Source organism: Pavona decussata, unplaced genomic scaffold (genome assembly GCF_977016875.1).
Source record: "Pavona decussata unplaced genomic scaffold, jaPavDecu1.1 SCAFFOLD_115, whole genome shotgun sequence".
Lineage (NCBI taxonomy): Eukaryota > Metazoa > Cnidaria > Anthozoa > Scleractinia > Agariciidae > Pavona > Pavona decussata.
Genome location: NW_028145529.1, coordinates 640848 through 667737, shown reverse-complemented (window position 1 = coordinate 667737; position 26890 = coordinate 640848). Strand labels below are relative to the sequence as shown.

The 26890-nt window shown below is 36.3% G+C and overlaps 4 protein-coding genes across 4 annotated transcripts; all 4 read left to right on the top strand.

The window, feature by feature from the left end:
- Positions 1 to 3058: 3058 nt before the first annotated feature.
- LOC146469891 (uncharacterized) lies at positions 3059 to 4319 on the top strand. The gene has a single exon (XM_085122660.1). It carries the CDS (start codon positions 3669 to 3671, stop codon positions 4317 to 4319), a length of 651 nt encoding a protein of 216 aa, XP_084978786.1. The 5' UTR covers positions 3059 to 3668.
- A 3403-nt stretch (positions 4320 to 7722) lies between these two features.
- On the top strand, positions 7723 to 8833 carry LOC146469890 (uncharacterized). The gene has a single exon (XM_085122659.1). It carries the CDS (start codon positions 8183 to 8185, stop codon positions 8831 to 8833), a length of 651 nt encoding a protein of 216 aa, XP_084978785.1. The 5' UTR covers positions 7723 to 8182.
- Positions 8834 to 12107: 3274 nt separating this feature from the next.
- On the top strand, positions 12108 to 17882 carry LOC146469888 (uncharacterized). Its single transcript, XM_085122657.1, has 2 exons — positions 12108 to 12622; positions 17129 to 17882. Exon 2 carries the CDS (start codon positions 17232 to 17234, stop codon positions 17880 to 17882), a length of 651 nt encoding a protein of 216 aa, XP_084978783.1. The 5' UTR covers positions 12108 to 12622; positions 17129 to 17231.
- On the top strand, positions 12614 to 13368 carry LOC146469889 (uncharacterized). Its single transcript, XM_085122658.1, has one exon. It carries the CDS (start codon positions 12718 to 12720, stop codon positions 13366 to 13368), a length of 651 nt encoding a protein of 216 aa, XP_084978784.1. The 5' UTR covers positions 12614 to 12717.
- Positions 17883 to 26890: the final 9008 nt, after the last annotated feature.

The following is a 26890-nucleotide window of genomic DNA, read 5'->3' as shown; positions in this document are numbered from 1 at the left end:
CCTGTCACAACATTACATTTTTGATTGGTTCAAAAAAAACATGTGAGCATTTTGGAACCCATTGAAGTGTTTTTTGTAGTACGTAAGGCGTGCAGAGTAGCGCGATGGAGTAATTTTGTTGAGAATATAATAAATAAAAAATCGTATGAACCTGCTCGTGCATTTCGCGATTTATGGTCACTCGTGATGTTTTGAAGTTCTCAAATTGCAATTTTGAGAACTTTCAAAACATCACTCGTGCCTATAAATCACGAAATGCACTCGCGTTCATACGATTTCCTATACATATCCAACAAGCGTGAGTGGAATAATTGTTTTATTTAAAACAATCAAGGAATATTGCTAGATTTTGCTGATTTCGCTATGACGAACAATTAGAAGACAATTTAATGGTCTCAATTTCTCGGGCATGGTATAATGGCTCATATACCATGGCTGCTAAGCCAATCAAATTGCTCGAATTGCATTATACAATGATCTAGTTTTTAATAATTGTATATACATACTGTAAGTTACAATAGCGTCAAACACTCTCAATTAAATCCCCTATCAGTGATCAAAAACTTTGATGTCTTTTTGACCTAATAAGCTAGAAATACCTCTTTATTCTTCTACACCGCTCATCAGAAGAATTGCTACTAAATTCTGGAGATCGCTGCAATATTTCAGAAAATTGACCTCAGATTTTGTACTACTGGGTAGGAACTCGACATTGACGAACGCCACAGTTTGAAGGCACCAGCCCTACTTTGTTTCCTTCTGTGAGATAAATTCTATGATGTAAATTATGTATAACGGATATTTGTTATTTTTCAACAGACCGCAAAGTTTAATCAATCTAGTTGTGTAATTTCATAATACCTCCCGTAAGCTTATGTCGCTTGGTAGAAAGAAGGCGGACGTAGCTTCCTTAATTTTAAGCAGCCTTAAGAACCCAAACTTCATCGATTTAAGGTTACTATATACCTTTAGAGGTGTCACGCGTCCAAGCGATGTAGCGCGTCCGGTTTAAACTGTAGATACCTAAACCCCCATATCAATGAATACAATGAATTGTCGGATTTTTAGCGCTGTTTTCTCGAATCATTTTTTTTAACTTGAAAGAGACACTTTAACGAGTTAAAACTCCAAGGAAATTTGTTCGTTTGCCCTCAAATTTGGACAGTAGTTAGTAACAACAAAAACATATTAACAACAAACACGTGTCTGAAATATTTTTTCTCCGAGAGCGATCTATGTCAACTAGAAAACGATTGAAAGATGTTTCTACTTTAACTAAAAGGCAACAAATAAAAATTCTTTAAACTGCAACTGACAAGCACAAAGGTTAAAAATTTTGCTAAAACAATGTCCCATTAAATGGAATACCAACCCAGAGTAAACAGAGTAATCAGGTGGTCACTCCGTGTTTAATTCTTTGTAGTTCAGGTGGCTTGAACCTGTTTGTCGGAGAGCTACCTATATATTCTAGAAAATGCGTCAGATTAAAAGCATTTATTCTAGTTTAGTGCCCGGTTAAAATTGTTCGACAATTTTTGTTCGATTATCGGGTATTTTTTATTTCATGAGATACACGTTAAATATAAAAAAAATGAAGCAAAAGAAAAAATCATATTAGTAGGAGGCGAGGAGGAATCTATGAAGCTTTTGTATAATTGGGCCTCCTCAAAATAAAAAATAAAAAAAAATGATCTGAACTCAATTCAAATTAAAGTAATAACATCGGATGCTAAAACCACACTGAAAAACAGAGAACTAATAAAAAAATCGGGTAGTCATTTGACCAGCAAAAACAGACTATTTCTTTTTTCTCGAATGAAGAAGAAGAAGAAGAAGAAGAAGAAGAAGAAGAAGAAGAAGAAGAAGAAGAAGAAGAAGAAGAAGAAGAAGAGGAAGACCCCCGGAGTGAGCTTCCTGAAAACCTAGGACAGGACAAATTACGCCTTTAAGTAATAGTTTTATGAGCTTTGAGATATAAGCATGGCTGAATAACAACAAAAACCGAAACCTGTACCACAAGATGTAAAATATTTGTGGAAATAGATTGATGGTACTCCTAACCGGGAAATAAACACTAATAATCAAAGAATCGAAAGTTATAAAAAGTTAAATGAGCCGAATACCTTGAAGTAAAAAGGTTGTGAAGCTCTTGAAGTCGACGTCGATGGGGAGGCTTGAAGACAAACTGAACAATTGTCAATTCGTATGATGTAATATAGCAAAGACAGTACCACAAATCCACTCGTAAGTTTGACAGGCGATTTTGGAGACACATTTTAAAGACACTACGCCACCAGTTACAAAAACATGGGGTCTCTTCACTGCCCACAGTTTCGCAGTTTTTTTTTCTACCAGGCACTAACATGAACAAAGATAATATATTTGCAAAAATGATAATTTTTCATGTTATCTGTACTAAAATCTGCACGTTTCAGTATGTAGTGAAATCAAACGTCCAGCCTGCCTTGGCTTCGTCGTTCGCTGTCGAACATTTCTTGTTTTCGTACATCGAGATGATCATCATTTTTCTCAAATGTGAAAATGTTTAACTAATTCTCTTTAACAGAAAATATTGTTTGTATTATCCTTTGTCAAAAGGCAGGCTTCTATTTCTTTGTCAATTTCGGATAAATGTATTCCAGCGAGGTCAAATTATGCAGAAATTTTCTCCTCCCATTAAAACAGAACTAAATTGTTCCTTCTTTTTTTATGGCGACGGTGAGGCGATGATTCCGAAAATCATCTGACGTACGCGAGCACTATAGACTGTGAATGTTAGAATGATAAGAGACGGTTAACTCTATCTTTTTCTTCAGATAGAAGAAAGATGCTCGCAGTTAGTACGCAACTTAAGCAATTGGGAAAGGAAAACCTAAATACCCGTAAAAGATACTTAACAATTATTCAACGAGCGCGCGTTGGATATGAGATGATAGATAGCGCGCCTCGTGTGGCTTTAATCATCCCTTATTATATACTCAACAAAATATCGCGGTATGATTGGTCGATGATGAATGCATAAATAGGTTATAGAGTGCAATAGAGGTTATAGAGTGCAATACGGAGAAGTTGCCATGGAAACACCGGGAAAGCGCCAAATTTGAACACCAAATTGTAAAAAAACAATGGCTGACAGTCGGTTTGCTTCGTCAAACCAAAACATCGTTGAGGAACTTAAAGAAAATGCGAAAAACAAAAACACGTTGAAAACTACACAGACGTGGTTAAATGTCTGGCAAACATGGGCGACTCAACGAAAAGTAAACCCAAAAATGGAAGAATACGAACACCAACAACTCGATAAAATGTTGCAAATCTTCTACACAGAAATACGCACAAAAGACAGGTTTGAGTACGAACCTGAGAGTTTAAAATCCATGCTCGCAGCCCTCGACCGCTATTTAAAAGAGCATGACTACAAGTACTCTATTATACGTGACCGAGAGTTTCACCAGTCGAAGTTGGTACTTGAAGGAAAAGTGAAGTGTCTCCGTCAACAAGGGAAAGGCAAGAGACGCAACGCCGCGAACGCACTGACAGCCGAAGAAGAAAAAATGCTATGGAGTAAACAAAGTCTCGGCGACTGCAGTCCAAGAGTTCTTTCCCAGGCGATGTGGTGGATCTTGACTCAACATTTTGGCCTGAGGAGAAGACAGGAACACCATTAAATGGAAGTCGAGGATTTCAGTTTTTGTGTGGACGACAGCGGCACAGAGTACGTCACATTTAAAGAAAATCCTACAAAGACGAGGCAGGGAGGACTGAACACAAAACATCGTAGTGTTCTGCCAAAAATGTTCGCTACTGGCGGTCAGAGATGTCCTGTTGAGTTACTGAAGCAATACCTTAGTAGACGTCCTCGAGAGCTGCCAGAGAAAGGTCCTTTTTACCTTGCCATAATCGAAAATCCCAAAACAAATGTTTGGAACAAGAAGCAGCGGCTTGGCGTAAACAGCATCGACAATATGATGAAGAGTGTCGTCAAGAACACAGCTCTGGAAACAAGCAAGAAGAAATTGACTAACCACACCGCAAAGAAGACATTTGTGAAGAACCTCAGAGCAGCAAGCGTCGAGAGGCAGTCGATAATCCAGGTGACCGGCCACGCAAGTGAAAAGTCTCTTAACGACTACGATGAAGGTAGCGAGAAGGAACAGCGACAGCTTTCAAACATTATCAGCGCTAGCATGACTCCACAGTCTGCAGCCTCCAGCAGTTTTCCTGGTCTACAAATGTCGTCTTCTCCTGCAACCTCTTCAAAGTGTGAACAGGTCAAAACATTGAAGCGGCCATGCTTTCACTGTAAACAACTTTCATAACTGTCAAGTCACATTTAACGTGATTCAGGGGCAATGCAGTTCACCAAAAGCTACAAGTCAGAATGTTATTCCCTGAGGCTGATTGATATCAAACATTTGAAAACAGATTAGTGGGCTTAAGTACTCTTGCCACTTTTAATATAAACTGAAATTTAGCTTTTGAGTTCGGCTTGTAATATTTTCAGAGAAACTTTCAGAAACTTCACGCTTGCTTTACCTGTCACAACATTACATTTTTGATTGGTTCAAAAAAAACATGTGAGCATTTTGGAACCCATTGAAGTGTTTTTTGTAGTACGTAAGGCGTGCAGAGTAGCGCGATGGAGTAATTTTGTTGAGAATATAATAAATAAAAAATCGTATGAACCTGCTCGTGCATTTCGCGATTTATGGTCACTCGTGATGTTTTGAAGTTCTCAAATTGCAATTTTGAGAACTTTCAAAACATCACTCGTGCCTATAAATCACGAAATGCACTCGCGTTCATACGATTTCCTATACATATCCAACAAGCGTGAGTGGAATAATTGTTTTATTTAAAACAATCAAGGAATATTGCTAGATTTTGCTGATTTCGCTATGACGAACAATTAGAAGACAATTTAATGGTCTCAATTTCTCGGGCATGGTATAATGGCTCATATACCATGGCTGCTAAGCCAATCAAATTGCTCGAATTGCATTATACAATGATCTAGTTTTTAATAATTGTATATACATACTGTAAGTTACAATAGCGTCAAACACTCTCAATTAAATCCCCTATCAGTGATCAAAAACTTTGATGTCTTTTTGACCTAATAAGCTAGAAATACCTCTTTATTCTTCTACACCGCTCATCAGAAGAATTGCTACTAAATTCTGGAGATCGCTGCAATATTTCAGAAAATTGACCTCAGATTTTGTACTACTGGGTAGGAACTCGACATTGACGAACGCCACAGTTTGAAGGCACCAGCCCTACTTTGTTTCCTTCTGTGAGATAAATTCTATGATGTAAATTATGTATAACGGATATTTGTTATTTTTCAACAGACCGCAAAGTTTAATCAATCTAGTTGTGTAATTTCATAATACCTCCCGTAAGCTTATGTCGCTTGGTAGAAAGAAGGCGGACGTAGCTTCCTTAATTTTAAGCAGCCTTAAGAACCCAAACTTCATCGATTTAAGGTTACTATATACCTTTAGAGGTGTCACGCGTCCAAGCGATGTAGCGCGTCCGGTTTAAACTGTAGATACCTAAACCCCCATATCAATGAATACAATGAATTGTCGGATTTTTAGCGCTGTTTTCTCGAATCATTTTTTTTAACTTGAAAGAGACACTTTAACGAGTTAAAACTCCAAGGAAATTTGTTCGTTTGCCCTCAAATTTGGACAGTAGTTAGTAACAACAAAAACATATTAACAACAAACACGTGTCTGAAATATTTTTTCTCCGAGAGCGATCTATGTCAACTAGAAAACGATTGAAAGATGTTTCTACTTTAACTAAAAGGCAACAAATAAAAATTCTTTAAACTGCAACTGACAAGCACAAAGGTTAAAAATTTTGCTAAAACAATGTCCCATTAAATGGAATACCAACCCAGAGTAAACAGAGTAATCAGGTGGTCACTCCGTGTTTAATTCTTTGTAGTTCAGGTGGCTTGAACCTGTTTGTCGGAGAGCTACCTATATATTCTAGAAAATGCGTCAGATTAAAAGCATTTATTCTAGTTTAGTGCCCGGTTAAAATTGTTCGACAATTTTTGTTCGATTATCGGGTATTTTTTATTTCATGAGATACACGTTAAATATAAAAAAAATGAAGCAAAAGAAAAAATCATATTAGTAGGAGGCGAGGAGGAATCTATGAAGCTTTTGTATAATTGGGCCTCCTCAAAATAAAAAATAAAAAAAAATGATCTGAACTCAATTCAAATTAAAGTAATAACATCGGATGCTAAAACCACACTGAAAAACAGAGAACTAATAAAAAAATCGGGTAGTCATTTGACCAGCAAAAACAGACTATTTCTTTTTTCTCGAATGAAGAAGAAGAAGAAGAAGAAGAAGAAGAAGAAGAAGAAGAAGAAGAAGAAGAGGAAGACCCCCGGAGTGAGCTTCCTGAAAACCTAGGACAGGACAAATTACGCCTTTAAGTAATAGTTTTATGAGCTTTGAGATATAAGCATGGCTGAATAACAACAAAAACCGAAACCTGTACCACAAGATGTAAAATATTTGTGGAAATAGATTGATGGTACTCCTAACCGGGAAATAAACACTAATAATCAAAGAATCGAAAGTTATAAAAAGTTAAATGAGCCGAATACCTTGAAGTAAAAAGGTTGTGAAGCTCTTGAAGTCGACGTCGATGGGGAGGCTTGAAGACAAACTGAACAATTGTCAATTCGTATGATGTAATATAGCAAAGACAGTACCACAAATCCACTCGTAAGTTTGACAGGCGATTTTGGAGACACATTTTAAAGACACTACGCCACCAGTTACAAAAACATGGGGTCTCTTCACTGCCCACAGTTTCGCAGTTTTTTTTTCTACCAGGCACTAACATGAACAAAGATAATATATTTGCAAAAATGATAATTTTTCATGTTATCTGTACTAAAATCTGCACGTTTCAGTATGTAGTGAAATCAAACGTCCAGCCTGCCTTGGCTTCGTCGTTCGCTGTCGAACATTTCTTGTTTTCGTACATCGAGATGATCATCATTTTTCTCAAATGTGAAAATGTTTAACTAATTCTCTTTAACAGAAAATATTGTTTGTATTATCCTTTGTCAAAAGGCAGGCTTCTATTTCTTTGTCAATTTCGGATAAATGTATTCCAGCGAGGTCAAATTATGCAGAAATTTTCTCCTCCCATTAAAACAGAACTAAATTGTTCCTTCTTTTTTTATGGCGACGGTGAGGCGATGATTCCGAAAATCATCTGACGTACGCGAGCACTATAGACTGTGAATGTTAGAATGATAAGAGACGGTTAACTCTATCTTTTTCTTCAGATAGAAGAAAGATGCTCGCAGTTAGTACGCAACTTAAGCAATTGGGAAAGGAAAACCTAAATACCCGTAAAAGATACTTAACAATTATTCAACGAGCGCGCGTTGGATATGAGATGATAGATAGCGCGCCTCGTGTGGCTTTAATCATCCCTTATTATATACTCAACAAAATATCGCGGTATGATTGGTCGATGATGAATGCATAAATAGGTTATAGAGTGCAATAGAGGTTATAGAGTGCAATACGGAGAAGTTGCCATGGAAACACCGGGAAAGCGCCAAATTTGAACACCAAATTGTAAAAAAACAATGGCTGACAGTCGGTTTGCCTCGTCAAACCAAAACATCGTTGAGGAACTTAAAGAAAATGCGAAAAACAAAAACACGTTGAAAACTACACAGACGTGGTTAAATGTCTGGCAAACATGGGCGACTCAACGAAAAGTAAACCCAAAAATGGAAGAATACGAACACCAACAACTCGATAAAATGTTGCAAATCTTCTACACAGAAATACGCACAAAAGACAGGTTTGAGTACGAACCTGAGAGTTTAAAATCCATGCTCGCAGCCCTCGACCGCTATTTAAAAGAGCATGACTACAAGTACTCTATTATACGTGACCGAGAGTTTCACCAGTCGAAGTTGGTACTTGAAGGAAAAGTGAAGTGTCTCCGTCAACAAGGGAAAGGCAAGAGACGCAACGCCGCGAACGCACTGACAGCCGAAGAAGAAAAAATGCTATGGAGTAAACAAAGTCTCGGCGACTGCAGTCCAAGAGTTCTTTCCCAGGCGATGTGGTGGATCTTGACTCAACATTTTGGCCTGAGGAGAAGACAGGAACACCATTAAATGGAAGTCGAGGATTTCAGTTTTTGTGTGGACGACAGCGGCACAGAGTACGTCACATTTAAAGAAAATCCTACAAAGACGAGGCAGGGAGGACTGAACACAAAACATCGTAGTGTTCTGCCAAAAATGTTCGCTACTGGCGGTCAGAGATGTCCTGTTGAGTTACTGAAGCAATACCTTAGTAGACGTCCTCGAGAGCTGCCAGAGAAAGGTCCTTTTTACCTTGCCATAATCGAAAATCCCAAAACAAATGTTTGGAACAAGAAGCAGCGGCTTGGCGTAAACAGCATCGACAATATGATGAAGAGTGTCGTCAAGAACACAGCTCTGGAAACAAGCAAGAAGAAATTGACTAACCACACCGCAAAGAAGACATTTGTGAAGAACCTCAGAGCAGCAAGCGTCGAGAGGCAGTCGATAATCCAGGTGACCGGCCACGCAAGTGGAAAGTCTCTTAACGACTACGATGAAGGTAGCGAGAAGGAACAGCGACAGCTTTCAAACATTATCAGCGCTAGCATGACTCCACAGTCTGCAGCCTCCAGCAGTTTTCCTGGTCTACAAATGTCGTCTTCTCCTGCAACCTCTTCAAAGTGTGAACAGGTCAAAACATTGAAGCGGCCATGCTTTCACTGTAAACAACTTTCATAACTGTCAAGTCACATTTAACGTGATTCAGGGGCAATGCAGTTCACCAAAAGCTACAAGTCAGAATGTTATTCCCTGAGGCTGATTGATATCAAACATTTGAAAACAGATTAGTGGGCTTAAGTACTCTTGCCACTTTTAATATAAACTGAAATTTAGCTTTTGAGTTCGGCTTGTAATATTTTCAGAGAAACTTTCAGAAACTTCACGCTTGCTTTACCTGTCACAACATTACATTTTTGATTGGTTCAAAAAAAACATGTGAGCATTTTGGAACCCATTGAAGTGTTTTTTGTAGTACGTAAGGCGTGCAGAGTAGCGCGATGGAGTAATTTTGTTGAGAATATAATAAATAAAAAATCGTATGAACCTGCTCGTGCATTTCGCGATTTATGGTCACTCGTGATGTTTTGAAGTTCTCAAATTGCAATTTTGAGAACTTTCAAAACATCACTCGTGCCTATAAATCACGAAATGCACTCGCGTTCATACGATTTCCTATACATATCCAACAAGCGTGAGTGGAATAATTGTTTTATTTAAAACAATCAAGGAATATTGCTAGATTTTGCTGATTTCGCTATGACGAACAATTAGAAGACAATTTAATGGTCTCAATTTCTCGGGCATGGTATAATGGCTCATATACCATGGCTGCTAAGCCAATCAAATTGCTCGAATTGCATTATACAATGATCTAGTTTTTAATAATTGTATATACATACTGTAAGTTACAATAGCGTCAAACACTCTCAATTAAATCCCCTATCAGTGATCAAAAACTTTGATGTCTTTTTGACCTAATAAGCTAGAAATACCTCTTTATTCTTCTACACCGCTCATCAGAAGAATTGCTACTAAATTCTGGAGATCGCTGCAATATTTCAGAAAATTGACCTCAGATTTTGTACTACTGGGTAGGAACTCGACATTGACGAACGCCACAGTTTGAAGGCACCAGCCCTACTTTGTTTCCTTCTGTGAGATAAATTCTATGATGTAAATTATGTATAACGGATATTTGTTATTTTTCAACAGACCGCAAAGTTTAATCAATCTAGTTGTGTAATTTCATAATACCTCCCGTAAGCTTATGTCGCTTGGTAGAAAGAAGGCGGACGTAGCTTCCTTAATTTTAAGCAGCCTTAAGAACCCAAACTTCATCGATTTAAGGTTACTATATACCTTTAGAGGTGTCACGCGTCCAAGCGATGTAGCGCGTCCGGTTTAAACTGTAGATACCTAAACCCCCATATCAATGAATACAATGAATTGTCGGATTTTTAGCGCTGTTTTCTCGAATCATTTTTTTTAACTTGAAAGAGACACTTTAACGAGTTAAAACTCCAAGGAAATTTGTTCGTTTGCCCTCAAATTTGGACAGTAGTTAGTAACAACAAAAACATATTAACAACAAACACGTGTCTGAATTTTTTTTTCTCCGAGAGCGATCTATGTCAACTAGAAAACGATTGAAAGATGTTTCTACTTTAACTAAAAGGCAACAAATAAAAATTCTTTAAACTGCAACTGACAAGCACAAAGGTTAAAAATTTTGCTAAAACAATGTCCCATTAAATGGAATACCAACCCAGAGTAAACAGAGTAATCAGGTGGTCACTCCGTGTTTAATTCTTTGTAGTTCAGGTGGCTTGAACCTGTTTGTCGGAGAGCTACCTATATATTCTAGAAAATGCGTCAGATTAAAAGCATTTATTCTAGTTTAGTGCCCGGTTAAAATTGTTCGACAATTTTTGTTCGATTATCGGGTATTTTTTATTTCATGAGATACACGTTAAATATAAAAAAAATGAAGCAAAAGAAAAAATCATATTAGTAGGAGGCGAGGAGGAATCTATGAAGCTTTTGTATAATTGGGCCTCCTCAAAATAAAAAATAAAAAAAAATGATCTGAACTCAATTCAAATTAAAGTAATAACATCGGATGCTAAAACCACACTGAAAAACAGAGAACTAATAAAAAAATCGGGTAGTCATTTGACCAGCAAAAACAGACTATTTCTTTTTTCTCGAATGAAGAAGAAGAAGAAGAAGAAGAAGAAGAAGAAGAAGAAGAAGAAGAAGAAGAAGAAGAAGAAGAAGAAGAAGAGGAAGACCCCCGGAGTGAGCTTCCTGAAAACCTAGGACAGGACAAATTACGCCTTTAAGTAATAGTTTTATGAGCTTTGAGATATAAGCATGGCTGAATAACAACAAAAACCGAAACCTGTACCACAAGATGTAAAATATTTGTGGAAATAGATTGATGGTACTCCTAACCGGGAAATAAACACTAATAATCAAAGAATCGAAAGTTATAAAAAGTTAAATGAGCCGAATACCTTGAAGTAAAAAGGTTGTGAAGCTCTTGAAGTCGACGTCGATGGGGAGGCTTGAAGACAAACTGAACAATTGTCAATTCGTATGATGTAATATAGCAAAGACAGTACCACAAATCCACTCGTAAGTTTGACAGGCGATTTTGGAGACACATTTTAAAGACACTACGCCACCAGTTACAAAAACATGGGGTCTCTTCACTGCCCACAGTTTCGCAGTTTTTTTTTCTACCAGGCACTAACATGAACAAAGATAATATATTTGCAAAAATGATAATTTTTCATGTTATCTGTACTAAAATCTGCACGTTTCAGTATGTAGTGAAATCAAACGTCCAGCCTGCCTTGGCTTCGTCGTTCGCTGTCGAACATTTCTTGTTTTCGTACATCGAGATGATCATCATTTTTCTCAAATGTGAAAATGTTTAACTAATTCTCTTTAACAGAAAATATTGTTTGTATTATCCTTTGTCAAAAGGCAGGCTTCTATTTCTTTGTCAATTTCGGATAAATGTATTCCAGCGAGGTCAAATTATGCAGAAATTTTCTCCTCCCATTAAAACAGAACTAAATTGTTCCTTCTTTTTTTATGGCGACGGTGAGGCGATGATTCCGAAAATCATCTGACGTACGCGAGCACTATAGACTGTGAATGTTAGAATGATAAGAGACGGTTAACTCTATCTTTTTCTTCAGATAGAAGAAAGATGCTCGCAGTTAGTACGCAACTTAAGCAATTGGGAAAGGAAAACCTAAATACCCGTAAAAGATACTTAACAATTATTCAACGAGCGCGCGTTGGATATGAGATGATAGATAGCGCGCCTCGTGTGGCTTTAATCATCCCTTATTATATACTCAACAAAATATCGCGGTATGATTGGTCGATGATGAATGCATAAATAGGTTATAGAGTGCAATAGAGGTTATAGAGTGCAATACGGAGAAGTTGCCATGGAAACACCGGGAAAGCGCCAAATTTGAACACCAAATTGTAAAAAAACAATGGCTGACAGTCGGTTTGCTTCGTCAAACCAAAACATCGTTGAGGAACTTAAAGAAAATGCGAAAAACAAAAACACGTTGAAAACTACACAGACGTGGTTAAATGTCTGGCAAACATGGGCGACTCAACGAAAAGTAAACCCAAAAATGGAAGAATACGAACACCAACAACTCGATAAAATGTTGCAAATCTTCTACACAGAAATACGCACAAAAGACAGGTTTGAGTACGAACCTGAGAGTTTAAAATCCATGCTCGCAGCCCTCGACCGCTATTTAAAAGAGCATGACTACAAGTACTCTATTATACGTGACCGAGAGTTTCACCAGTCGAAGTTGGTACTTGAAGGAAAAGTGAAGTGTCTCCGTCAACAAGGGAAAGGCAAGAGACGCAACGCCGCGAACGCACTGACAGCCGAAGAAGAAAAAATGCTATGGAGTAAACAAAGTCTCGGCGACTGCAGTCCAAGAGTTCTTTCCCAGGCGATGTGGTGGATCTTGACTCAACATTTTGGCCTGAGGAGAAGACAGGAACACCATTAAATGGAAGTCGAGGATTTCAGTTTTTGTGTGGACGACAGCGGCACAGAGTACGTCACATTTAAAGAAAATCCTACAAAGACGAGGCAGGGAGGACTGAACACAAAACATCGTAGTGTTCTGCCAAAAATGTTCGCTACTGGCGGTCAGAGATGTCCTGTTGAGTTACTGAAGCAATACCTTAGTAGACGTCCTCGAGAGCTGCCAGAGAAAGGTCCTTTTTACCTTGCCATAATCGAAAATCCCAAAACAAATGTTTGGAACAAGAAGCAGCGGCTTGGCGTAAACAGCATCGACAATATGATGAAGAGTGTCGTCAAGAACACAGCTCTGGAAACAAGCAAGAAGAAATTGACTAACCACACCGCAAAGAAGACATTTGTGAAGAACCTCAGAGCAGCAAGCGTCGAGAGGCAGTCGATAATCCAGGTGACCGGCCACGCAAGTGAAAAGTCTCTTAACGACTACGATGAAGGTAGCGAGAAGGAACAGCGACAGCTTTCAAACATTATCAGCGCTAGCATGACTCCACAGTCTGCAGCCTCCAGCAGTTTTCCTGGTCTACAAATGTCGTCTTCTCCTGCAACCTCTTCAAAGTGTGAACAGGTCAAAACATTGAAGCGGCCATGCTTTCACTGTAAACAACTTTCATAACTGTCAAGTCACATTTAACGTGATTCAGGGGCAATGCAGTTCACCAAAAGCTACAAGTCAGAATGTTATTCCCTGAGGCTGATTGATATCAAACATTTGAAAACAGATTAGTGGGCTTAAGTACTCTTGCCACTTTTAATATAAACTGAAATTTAGCTTTTGAGTTCGGCTTGTAATATTTTCAGAGAAACTTTCAGAAACTTCACGCTTGCTTTACCTGTCACAACATTACATTTTTGATTGGTTCAAAAAAAACATGTGAGCATTTTGGAACCCATTGAAGTGTTTTTTGTAGTACGTAAGGCGTGCAGAGTAGCGCGATGGAGTAATTTTGTTGAGAATATAATAAATAAAAAATCGTATGAACCTGCTCGTGCATTTCGCGATTTATGGTCACTCGTGATGTTTTGAAGTTCTCAAATTGCAATTTTGAGAACTTTCAAAACATCACTCGTGCCTATAAATCACGAAATGCACTCGCGTTCATACGATTTCCTATACATATCCAACAAGCGTGAGTGGAATAATTGTTTTATTTAAAACAATCAAGGAATATTGCTAGATTTTGCTGATTTCGCTATGACGAACAATTAGAAGACAATTTAATGGTCTCAATTTCTCGGGCATGGTATAATGGCTCATATACCATGGCTGCTAAGCCAATCAAATTGCTCGAATTGCATTATACAATGATCTAGTTTTTAATAATTGTATATACATACTGTAAGTTACAATAGCGTCAAACACTCTCAATTAAATCCCCTATCAGTGATCAAAAACTTTGATGTCTTTTTGACCTAATAAGCTAGAAATACCTCTTTATTCTTCTACACCGCTCATCAGAAGAATTGCTACTAAATTCTGGAGATCGCTGCAATATTTCAGAAAATTGACCTCAGATTTTGTACTACTGGGTAGGAACTCGACATTGACGAACGCCACAGTTTGAAGGCACCAGCCCTACTTTGTTTCCTTCTGTGAGATAAATTCTATGATGTAAATTATGTATAACGGATATTTGTTATTTTTCAACAGACCGCAAAGTTTAATCAATCTAGTTGTGTAATTTCATAATACCTCCCGTAAGCTTATGTCGCTTGGTAGAAAGAAGGCGGACGTAGCTTCCTTAATTTTAAGCAGCCTTAAGAACCCAAACTTCATCGATTTAAGGTTACTATATACCTTTAGAGGTGTCACGCGTCCAAGCGATGTAGCGCGTCCGGTTTAAACTGTAGATACCTAAACCCCCATATCAATGAATACAATGAATTGTCGGATTTTTAGCGCTGTTTTCTCGAATCATTTTTTTTAACTTGAAAGAGACACTTTAACGAGTTAAAACTCCAAGGAAATTTGTTCGTTTGCCCTCAAATTTGGACAGTAGTTAGTAACAACAAAAACATATTAACAACAAACACGTGTCTGAAATATTTTTTCTCCGAGAGCGATCTATGTCAACTAGAAAACGATTGAAAGATGTTTCTACTTTAACTAAAAGGCAACAAATAAAAATTCTTTAAACTGCAACTGACAAGCACAAAGGTTAAAAATTTTGCTAAAACAATGTCCCATTAAATGGAATACCAACCCAGAGTAAACAGAGTAATCAGGTGGTCACTCCGTGTTTAATTCTTTGTAGTTCAGGTGGCTTGAACCTGTTTGTCGGAGAGCTACCTATATATTCTAGAAAATGCGTCAGATTAAAAGCATTTATTCTAGTTTAGTGCCCGGTTAAAATTGTTCGACAATTTTTGTTCGATTATCGGGTATTTTTTATTTCATGAGATACACGTTAAATATAAAAAAAATGAAGCAAAAGAAAAAATCATATTAGTAGGAGGCGAGGAGGAATCTATGAAGCTTTTGTATAATTGGGCCTCCTCAAAATAAAAAATAAAAAAAAATGATCTGAACTCAATTCAAATTAAAGTAATAACATCGGATGCTAAAACCACACTGAAAAACAGAGAACTAATAAAAAAATCGGGTAGTCATTTGACCAGCAAAAACAGACTATTTCTTTTTTCTCGAATGAAGAAGAAGAAGAAGAAGAAGAAGAAGAAGAAGAAGAAGAAGAAGAAGAAGAGGAAGACCCCCGGAGTGAGCTTCCTGAAAACCTAGGACAGGACAAATTACGCCTTTAAGTAATAGTTTTATGAGCTTTGAGATATAAGCATGGCTGAATAACAACAAAAACCGAAACCTGTACCACAAGATGTAAAATATTTGTGGAAATAGATTGATGGTACTCCTAACCGGGAAATAAACACTAATAATCAAAGAATCGAAAGTTATAAAAAGTTAAATGAGCCGAATACCTTGAAGTAAAAAGGTTGTGAAGCTCTTGAAGTCGACGTCGATGGGGAGGCTTGAAGACAAACTGAACAATTGTCAATTCGTATGATGTAATATAGCAAAGACAGTACCACAAATCCACTCGTAAGTTTGACAGGCGATTTTGGAGACACATTTTAAAGACACTACGCCACCAGTTACAAAAACATGGGGTCTCTTCACTGCCCACAGTTTCGCAGTTTTTTTTTCTACCAGGCACTAACATGAACAAAGATAATATATTTGCAAAAATGATAATTTTTCATGTTATCTGTACTAAAATCTGCACGTTTCAGTATGTAGTGAAATCAAACGTCCAGCCTGCCTTGGCTTCGTCGTTCGCTGTCGAACATTTCTTGTTTTCGTACATCGAGATGATCATCATTTTTCTCAAATGTGAAAATGTTTAACTAATTCTCTTTAACAGAAAATATTGTTTGTATTATCCTTTGTCAAAAGGCAGGCTTCTATTTCTTTGTCAATTTCGGATAAATGTATTCCAGCGAGGTCAAATTATGCAGAAATTTTCTCCTCCCATTAAAACAGAACTAAATTGTTCCTTCTTTTTTTATGGCGACGGTGAGGCGATGATTCCGAAAATCATCTGACGTACGCGAGCACTATAGACTGTGAATGTTAGAATGATAAGAGACGGTTAACTCTATCTTTTTCTTCAGATAGAAGAAAGATGCTCGCAGTTAGTACGCAACTTAAGCAATTGGGAAAGGAAAACCTAAATACCCGTAAAAGATACTTAACAATTATTCAACGAGCGCGCGTTGGATATGAGATGATAGATAGCGCGCCTCGTGTGGCTTTAATCATCCCTTATTATATACTCAACAAAATATCGCGGTATGATTGGTCGATGATGAATGCATAAATAGGTTATAGAGTGCAATAGAGGTTATAGAGTGCAATACGGAGAAGTTGCCATGGAAACACCGGGAAAGCGCCAAATTTGAACACCAAATTGTAAAAAAACAATGGCTGACAGTCGGTTTGCTTCGTCAAACCAAAACATCGTTGAGGAACTTAAAGAAAATGCGAAAAACAAAAACACGTTGAAAACTACACAGACGTGGTTAAATGTCTGGCAAACATGGGCGACTCAACGAAAAGTAAACCCAAAAATGGAAGAATACGAACACCAACAACTCGATAAAATGTTGCAAATCTTCTACACAGAAATACGCACAAAAGACAGGTTTGAGTACGAACCTGAGAGTTTAAAATCCATGCTCGCAGCCCTCGACCGCTATTTAAAAGAGCATGACTACAAGTACTCTATTATACGTGACCGAGAGTTTCACCAGTCGAAGTTGGTACTTGAAGGAAAAGTGAAGTGTCTCCGTCAACAAGGGAAAGGCAAGAGACGCAACGCCGCGAACGCACTGACAGCCGAAGAAGAAAAAATGCTATGGAGTAAACAAAGTCTCGGCGACTGCAGTCCAAGAGTTCTTTCCCAGGCGATGTGGTGGATCTTGACTCAACATTTTGGCCTGAGGAGAAGACAGGAACACCATTAAATGGAAGTCGAGGATTTCAGTTTTTGTGTGGACGACAGCGGCACAGAGTACGTCACATTTAAAGAAAATCCTACAAAGACGAGGCAGGGAGGACTGAACACAAAACATCGTAGTGTTCTGCCAAAAATGTTCGCTACTGGCGGTCAGAGATGTCCTGTTGAGTTACTGAAGCAATACCTTAGTAGACGTCCTCGAGAGCTGCCAGAGAAAGGTCCTTTTTACCTTGCCATAATCGAAAATCCCAAAACAAATGTTTGGAACAAGAAGCAGCGGCTTGGCGTAAACAGCATCGACAATATGATGAAGAGTGTCGTCAAGAACACAGCTCTGGAAACAAGCAAGAAGAAATTGACTAACCACACCGCAAAGAAGACATTTGTGAAGAACCTCAGAGCAGCAAGCGTCGAGAGGCAGTCGATAATCCAGGTGACCGGCCACGCAAGTGAAAAGTCTCTTAACGACTACGATGAAGGTAGCGAGAAGGAACAGCGACAGCTTTCAAACATTATCAGCGCTAACATGACTCCACAGTCTGCAGCCTCCAGCAGTTTTCCTGGTCTACCAATGTCGTCTTCTCCTGCAACCTCTTCAAAGTGTGAACAGGTCAAAACATTGAAGCGGCCATGCTTTCACTGTAAACAACTTTCATAACTGTCAAGTCACATTTAACGTGATTCAGGGGCAATGCAGTTCACCAAAGTCTACAAGTCAGAATGTTATTCCCTGAGGCTGATTGATATCAAACATTTGAAAACAGATTAGTGGGCTTAAGTACTCTTGCCACTTTTAATATAAACTGAAATTTAGCTTTTGAGTTCGGCTTGTAATATTTTCAGAGAAACTTTCAGAAACTTCACGCTTGCTTTACCTGTCACAACATTACATTTTTGATTGGTTCAAAAAAAACATGTGAGCATTTTGGAACCCATTGAAGTGTTTTTTGTAGTACGTAAGGCGTGCAGAGTAGCGCGATGGAGTAATTTTGTTGAGAATATAATAAATAAAAAATCGTATGAACCTGCTCGTGCATTTCGCGATTTATGGTCACTCGTGATGTTTTGAAGTTCTCAAATTGCAATTTTGAGAACTTTCAAAACATCACTCGTGCCTATAAATCACGAAATGCACTCGCGTTCATACGATTTCCTATACATATCCAACAAGCGTGAGTGGAATAATTGTTTTATTTAAAACAATCGAGGAATATTGCTAGATTTTGCTGATTTCGCTATGACGAACAATTAGAAGACAATTTAATGGTCTCAATTTCTCGGGCATGGTATAATGGCTCATATACCATGGCTGCTAAGCCAATCAAATTGCTCGAATTGCATTATACAATGATCTAGTTTTTAATAATTGTATATACATACTGTAAGTTACAATAGCGTCAAACACTCTCAATTAAATCCCCTATCAGTGATCAAAAACTTTGATGTCTTTTTGACATAATAAGCTAGAAATACCTCTTTATTCTTCTACACCGCTCATCAGAAGAATTGCTACTAAATTCTGGAGATCGCTGCAATATTTCAGAAAATTGACCTCAGATTTTGTACTACTGGGTAGGAACTCGACATTGACGAACGCCACAGTTTGAAGGCACCAGCCCTACTTTGTTTCCTTCTGTGAGATAAATTCTATGATGTAAATTATGTATAACGGATATTTGTAATTTTTCAACAGACCGCAAAGTTTAATCAATCTAGTTGTGTAATTTCATAATACCTCCCGTAAGCTTATGTCGCTTGGTAGAAAGAAGGCGGACGTAGCTTCCTTAATTTTAAGCAGCCTTAAGAACCCAAACTTCATCGATTTAAGGTTACTATATACCTTTAGAGGTGTCACGCGTCCAAGCGATGTAGCGCGTCCGGTTTAAACTGTAGATACCTAAACCCCCATATCAATGAATACAATGAATTGTCGGATTTTTAGCGCTGTTTTCTCGAATCATTTTTTTTAACTTGAAAGGGACACTTTAACGAGTTAAAACTCCAAGGAAATTTGTTCGTTTGCCCTCAAATTTGGACAGTAGTTAGTAACAACAAAAACATATTAACAACAAACACGTGTCTGAAATATTTTTTCTCCGAGAGCGATCTATGTCAACTAGAAAACGATTTAAAGATGTTTCTACTTTAACTAAAATGCAACAAATAAAAATTCTTTAAACTGCAACTGACAAGCACAAAGGTTAAAAATTTAGCTAAAACAATGTCCTATTAAATGGAATACCAACCCAGAGTAAACAGAGTAATCAGGTGGTCACTCCGTGTTTAATTCTTTGTAGTTCAGGTGGCTTGAACCTGTTTGTCGGAGAGCTACCTATATATTCTAGAAAATGCGTCAGATTAAAGGCATTTATTCTAGTTTAGTGCCCGGTTAAAATTGTTCGACAATTTTTGTTCGATTATCGGGTATTTTTTATTTTATGAGATACACGTTAAGTATAAAAAAACGAAGCAAAAGAAAAAATCATAATAGTAGGAGGTGAGGAGGAAACTATGAAGCTTTTGTATAATTTGGCCTCTTTAAGATAAAAAATAAATAAATAAATGATCTTAACTTAATTCAAATAAAGTAACAACATCGGATACTAAAACCACACTGAAAAACAGAGAACTAATAAAAAAATCGGGTAGTCATTTAACCAGCGAAAACACAGTATTTCTTTTTTCTCGAAGGAAGAAGAAGAAGACCCCCGGAGTGAGCTTCCTGAAAACCTAGGACAGGACAAATTACGCCTTTAAGTAATAGTTTTATGAGCTTTGGAATATAAACATGGCTGAATAACAACAAAAACCGAAACCTGTACCACAAGATATAAAATATTTGTGGAAATAGTTTGACGGTACTCCTAACCAGGAAATAAACAATAATAATCAAAGAATCGAAAGCTATAAAAAGTAACATGAGCCGAATACCTTGAAGTAAAAAGGCTGTGTAGCTCTTGAAGTCGACGTCGATGGGGAGGCTTGAAGACAAACTGAACAATTGTCAATTCTTATGATGTAATATAGCAAAGACGGCACCACAAATCCACTCGTCAGTTTGACAGGCGATTTTAGAGACACATTTTTAAAGCCACTCCGCCACCAGTTACAAAACTTCACGGTCCAAAGTTTCGTAGTTTTTATTTATCAGGCACTAACATGAACAAAGATAATATATTTGTAAAAATGATAATTTTTCATGTTATCTGTATTAAATCTGCACGTTTCAGTATGCAGTGAAATCAAACGTCCAGCCTGCCTTCAGGGTTTGTCGTTCGCTGTCGAACATTTCTTGTTTTCGTACATCGAGATAATTATCATTTGTCAAATGTGAAAATGTTCGACTAATTCTCTTTAACAGAAAATATTATTTGTATTATCCTTTGTTAAAAGGCAGGCTTCCATCTCTTTGTCAATTTTTGATAAATGTATTCCAGCGAGGTCAAATTATGCAGAAATTTTCTTCTCCCATTAAAACGAGATATGTTTTATCCACAGGGCTAAATTGTTCCTTCTTTTCCTATGACGACGGTGATGCGATGATTCCGAAAATCATCTGACGTACACGGGCACTATAGTCTGTGAATGTTAGAATGATAAGAGACGGTTATCGCTAAGATTAACTATGTCTTTTTCTTCAGATAGAAGAAATATCCTCCCATCTATCCAACAAGCGTGAGTAGAATAATTGTTTTATTTAAAACGATTAAGGAATATTGCTAGATTTTGCTAATTTTGCTTTGCCAGAACAATTAGAAGACAATTTAATGGTTTCAATTTCTCGGGCATGGTATAATGGTTCATATACCATGGCCGCTTAGCCAATCAAATCGCTCGAATTGCATTATACAATGATCCAGTTTACAATAATTGTATATACATACTGTACGTTACAATAGCGTCAAACACTCTTAATTAAATCTCCTATAAGTGATCGCAAATTTTGATGTCTTTTTGACATAATAAGCTTAAAATATCTCTGGATTCACCTACACCGCTCATCAGATGAATTACTACTAAATTCTGTAGATCGCTGCGATATTTTACAAAATTGACCTCAGATTTGGTACTACTGATTAGGAACTCGACAGTGACGAACGCCACAGTTTGAAGGCACCAGCCCCACTTTGTTTCCTTCTGTGAGATAAATTATATAATGTAAATTATGTATAACGGAGATTTGTAATATCTCAACAGACCACAAAGTTTAATCAATCTAGTTGTGTAATTAAATCATAGCTCCCATACGGACAAACCCGTTTTGAAACTAGCTTGGAGTGTAAGAATCAACAGATGCATTATTCACTGGTTGCCATGGAAACGGCTTAGGTACTCGAAACTATGTTTTTAACCCAGATATATTAACAGGGCTGAAAGAGGTGTAGAGGTATAGAGCCACCTTAAGTGGCAGTTAGGAACCGTTCATTTTTTATGAGCATGGGGGGGCTGGTGGGATTTAGGGGGGGGGGGCCACGAGAAAAAAAATGGCACTAAAGGGGGGGGCTACCAAAAAAAAATTGAGTGAAAGAGGGGGGGTCACCAGCAATAATTGGCTAGTAGGGGAAATTGAAAGTGGCTCAACACAGTCAACACAGAAACAGATGAAGAAATTGAATATTATTTCAATTTTATTTAATGCAATTTTCCTAACCACTTTTAATTTTTTTTACATACTGAGGTCGAGATCTGCATTTTATGTTAACAACAACTGAGGAAATGAAGCATATCTGTTTGAAAAGCAATTATGAATATAAACTGAAGTAGACACCTATGTTTGTAGTAGTTAGATGTTTGAGGGTATCAGCTCACTTTTCAAAAAATGATAAAAAATCCCATACAAATCCTTATAAATCCAATATTTTCCTAACTCCTGCAACGGAGACGCCATAAACCACACATTATCTCACCCCAATAACTACATAAAATACTATTATAGACTTTGCATTCAACCCTAAACTCAAAAACCTAAAAACCTAAATCCTCGGTTTTCAAAAAAAACCTAAATTTAGGTTTTTCAAAACCGGTTTAAACCGGTTATTCAATTTTATGTAACCTTATTTATATTCGAAAAATGAGTAACACCTTTGATCACAATGATAAAACATATTTTATTCATCCAACATTTGAAAATTACGGAGCCTCAGATGATGGTTACATAATCAACCGAAAAGATTGGAACCAAGAAAAGGATATTTGTCTGAGAACGGCTATTATATAATTTCTCCGGGACGTAACAATACATGCCCCGCTCATCGATTCGTCTATGAGGCCGTAAATCAAACAATAATTCCACCTGGATTGCAAGTTAATCACATCAATTCCAACCGTCAAGACAATTTCATTGAAAATCTGTCCTTAGTCACACCCTCAGAAAATATGAAACACATGCATCAAGCAAGAAAAGACTTTTTTAACAGCTCATACTCTGAAGAAGAATTGCAAACAGTCAATAGATTAATGGAATTTCCACCAATGGAAGACAATGATTGTGAGTTTTCACGCACAGAAAACAGGTTAATCAATGAGATGTATTACAGAATGTGTCACGATATGGACGACACTGATTTTCCACTTTACAGGGATTAATGATGTTGAATACAAGGCTAATTTAATCAACATTTTGATTTGACTATGAATGATGTGGTTTTGGAAGACAGTTTTGACATGAATTTGAAAACCAAAGTGACTTAAAGATAACGCGCGTATATATAGAATTATAGAGGATGAGTGGAACAAAAAAATTAGACAACGCATATGTGAATTTTCCTGTCGGTGAAAATTCATCAGAGCAAATTCCGGCAACAAAGACTTTTATTCATGATGGAAAAACATATTATTGTCATCCAATTTATACAAAATATGGATGTTCAACTGATGGATACATTATTAATCGCAAGAGATTGGTTCCAAGAAAAGGGAGATTAAATTCAACTGGATATTTGTTTACAACTGTTAGTTGTGATGGAAAACAAAAGACTTTTACAGCTCAAAGGTTTATCTGGGAATCAATAAATCAACAATTAATCCCAGATGGATATCAAATACATCACATCAATAATGATAAACAAGACAATTCAATTGATAATCTTGAGCTTGTTACTAGACAACAAAATATGATATATGCTAACAATGAAAGATGTGGTAAAAAAAAATCAATCACCACAAAATCTTTCAATAAAATGTGAAAAATTTTATTATCATACTATTTATACCAACTTTGGTGTCAACAAATATGGTCAAATATATAATAAAAAAACTAATAGATGTTCAATTGGAAATTTACAATCAAGTGGTTATAGACTGATTAGATTATCACAAATTGGATTACCTAAAAAACACTTTTATGTTCATCGTTTTGTTTATGAATGTATTAAAGGTGATATTCCATCAGGAATGCAAATTAATCACAAAGATTCAAATAAACAAAACAATTGCATTAAAAATATTGAATTAATGACTCATTCAGAAAATATGAAACATGCTCATGAAGCCAAGAAATATAAAACAATGATTGAAATTACAACTGATAAGCCCATTGAATCCATCAAATTGGATATTAAAATTAAAGAATCAGATGATGAATTTACAGAAGATGAGAAGGCATTAATTGATAAAAAATTCAATGCAATGATGAAAAAAAATCAATAATGGTAACTTCCCATACAAAAAACATTTGCAAGAACATTTACCAAACATTGAAGTTTGGTAATTATTGTGTAAACATTTCCTGAGTATGCTTAAATGAGTGTATTCAGGGCATGTCCCACATTAACAAAACACGAAAAATGTACCCGTCAGATGTACAACGGATATCTGACATGAATGTTGCCTCCAGTCTTCATTCATCTATGCCAAACCTGGAATCGCAAAACAGACGCACCAATAAAAATGATCTGTCGTATAATATTATGAACAAATCTAATCTATCCAAATTAACGAAAGAACAGTTAATTGAATTATTATTGGAAAAACAACATCCTGTTCCAAAGCCTCGAACTAAGAAAATGGTTCCAATTCCAAAGCCTAGACAATCTGTCAAACAAATGGTAAAAGATTATGAGAATACAATCATCAAACCACCTGTTCAATTTAGAGATGGACCTCAACCTTTGCCGAGAAACAACATAATTCCACCTCCGATTCAATTTGCTGATAAACCCAAAGCTGCACCCAGAGTGAAAAAAGTATCATTTGATAATCAATTAATACCCAAAGCAGCACCAAGGATGAAGAAAATGGCTCCAGTTCCAACACAAAGAACCCAAATCACAGAAGTTGCAAGAGCATTCAAGGGATATACAAAATCTTATGAAGTTGGAATTAAAAATGAAACAGATCCTTTGATTCAAATGAGTTCAACCAGATTAGCTATTGCTCATTTTATGAAACAATTATTAACTCAAATGAAAGGAATTAAATTTATTGAAACTTTGACAATTTATTTTGAACAACAAAAAGGAAACCAAACTGTCTCCAGAATTGGATATTTTAATAGTAAACCAAAAACAATAACTAATGCCAATGATTTTAAAGAATCTTTGGATGTTAATGTTGAACAAATTATGAATGATATTCACAAATGGATTAGTGAAGGTTCAGCTTGGATAATTAAATCAATCAATGGACATTACATCAATATTATCAAATATGAGCCTCTTACTGGACGTTCTTATATTCAACTCCCAAGTGAATTACAACATCACAAAAGTGGATTGATTAATCTCAAGAATAAAGACAATGAATGCTTTCGATGGTGTCACGTTAGACATTTAAATCCACAAATTAAAGATCCACAAAGAATCAAAAAAATTGACAAATCATTTGTCAAACAATTGAATTATGATAACATTGAATTTCCAGTTTCCATCAAACAATATAACAAAATTGAAATCCAAAACAGTATCAACATCAATATTTTCGGTTATGAAAACAAACAAACTTATCCAATTTATGTGTCCAAAGAAAAGTTTGAAAATGTGATGAATCTATTACTTATTTCAGATGATGAGAAAAATCATTATGTTTATATTAAAAATTTTAATAGATTTATGTATCGAAAAACAAGAAATAAAAATAAGAAACATTTTTGTATGCATTGCCTTCAATGTTTCTCCAAGGAAGAAATATTGTTGAAACACAAGGAAGTATGTATTGAAATCAATGGTGAACAATCAATCAAAATGCCTGAAGTTGGCTCAAAAATAAAATTTACAAATTATAATAAACAAATGAAAGCACCATTCGTGATTTATGCTGATTTTGAAGCAATTACTGAACCAATTCATGGTTGTAATCAATCTAACCAACAATCTTTTACTAAAGCTTATCAAAAACACACTGATTGTGGTTATGGACACAAAGTTGTTTCCTGCTATGATGACAAATATTCCAAACCAATAAAATATTATCGTGGAGAAAAAGCTGTTTACAAATTCATGGAGGCAATGCTTGCTGAAGTCAAATACTGCAGACAAACTATTAAATACAAATTCAATAAACCATTAGTTATGTCTCCAGAAGATGAAGACAAATTCCAAAAAGCAACATCTTGTCATATTTGTGGTAAAAAATACAAGAAAACAGATAAACGTGTCAGAGATCATTGTCATATTAATGGTGAATTCCGTGGCTCAGCCCATAATCAATGTAACAGGGATTTTACAATAACTGACAAAATCCCTGTAATATTTCATAATTTGAAAGGATATGATAGTCATTTTATAATGCAAGAAATTGGTAAAATTATTGAGACCAATACTTATGTGATAGAAAAGGTGAAACCAGACAACACAAAATTAATGTAATCCCAAATAATATGGAGAAATACATGGCCTTCATGTTGGGTTATAATTTGGTATTTATCGATAGTTTACAGTTTATGAATCAATCATTGGCAAATCTTGTAAAGAATCTACCAGAAGATGCATACAAATATACCAATGAAGTCTTCAAAGGTGAGAAATTTAGATTAATGAAACAAAAAGGAGTTTATCCGTATGATTAAATGAGTAATTTTTATAAATTCAATGATACTCAATTACCAACCAAAGATGAATTTTACAGTCAAATGAATAATACACATATTACTGATGAAGAATACAGTCATGCACAAAATGTCTGGAATACTTTTAATTTGAAAAATATGGGCGAATACCATGATTTATATCTCAAATCTGATGTTTTATTGCTGGCTGATGTATTTGAAAATTTCAGGAAAACATGTTTGGAATATTATAGATTGGATCCATGTCATTATTTTACATCTCCGGGATTATCTTGGGATGCAATGTTGAAAATGACTGAAGTCAATTTGGAACTCATTACGGATATTGATATGTATCAATTTGTTGAAAAGGGCCTTCGTGGAGGAATCAGTTACATAGCCAATAGATACGGTAAAGCCAACAACAAATACATGCAAAATTGGAATCCCAATGAAACAAGTAAATATCTCATGTATTTGGATGCAAACAATCTCTATGGTTGGGCTATGTCACAATGTTTACCAACCGGGAATTTTAAATGGTTGACTGAAAAACAAATTGACAAAATCAATTGGCAAACTGTTGATGTAAATAATAAAACTGGATATTTATTGGAAGTTGATTTGGAATATCCTCATGAATTACATGACCTGCATAATGATTATCCATGTGGCGCTGAACA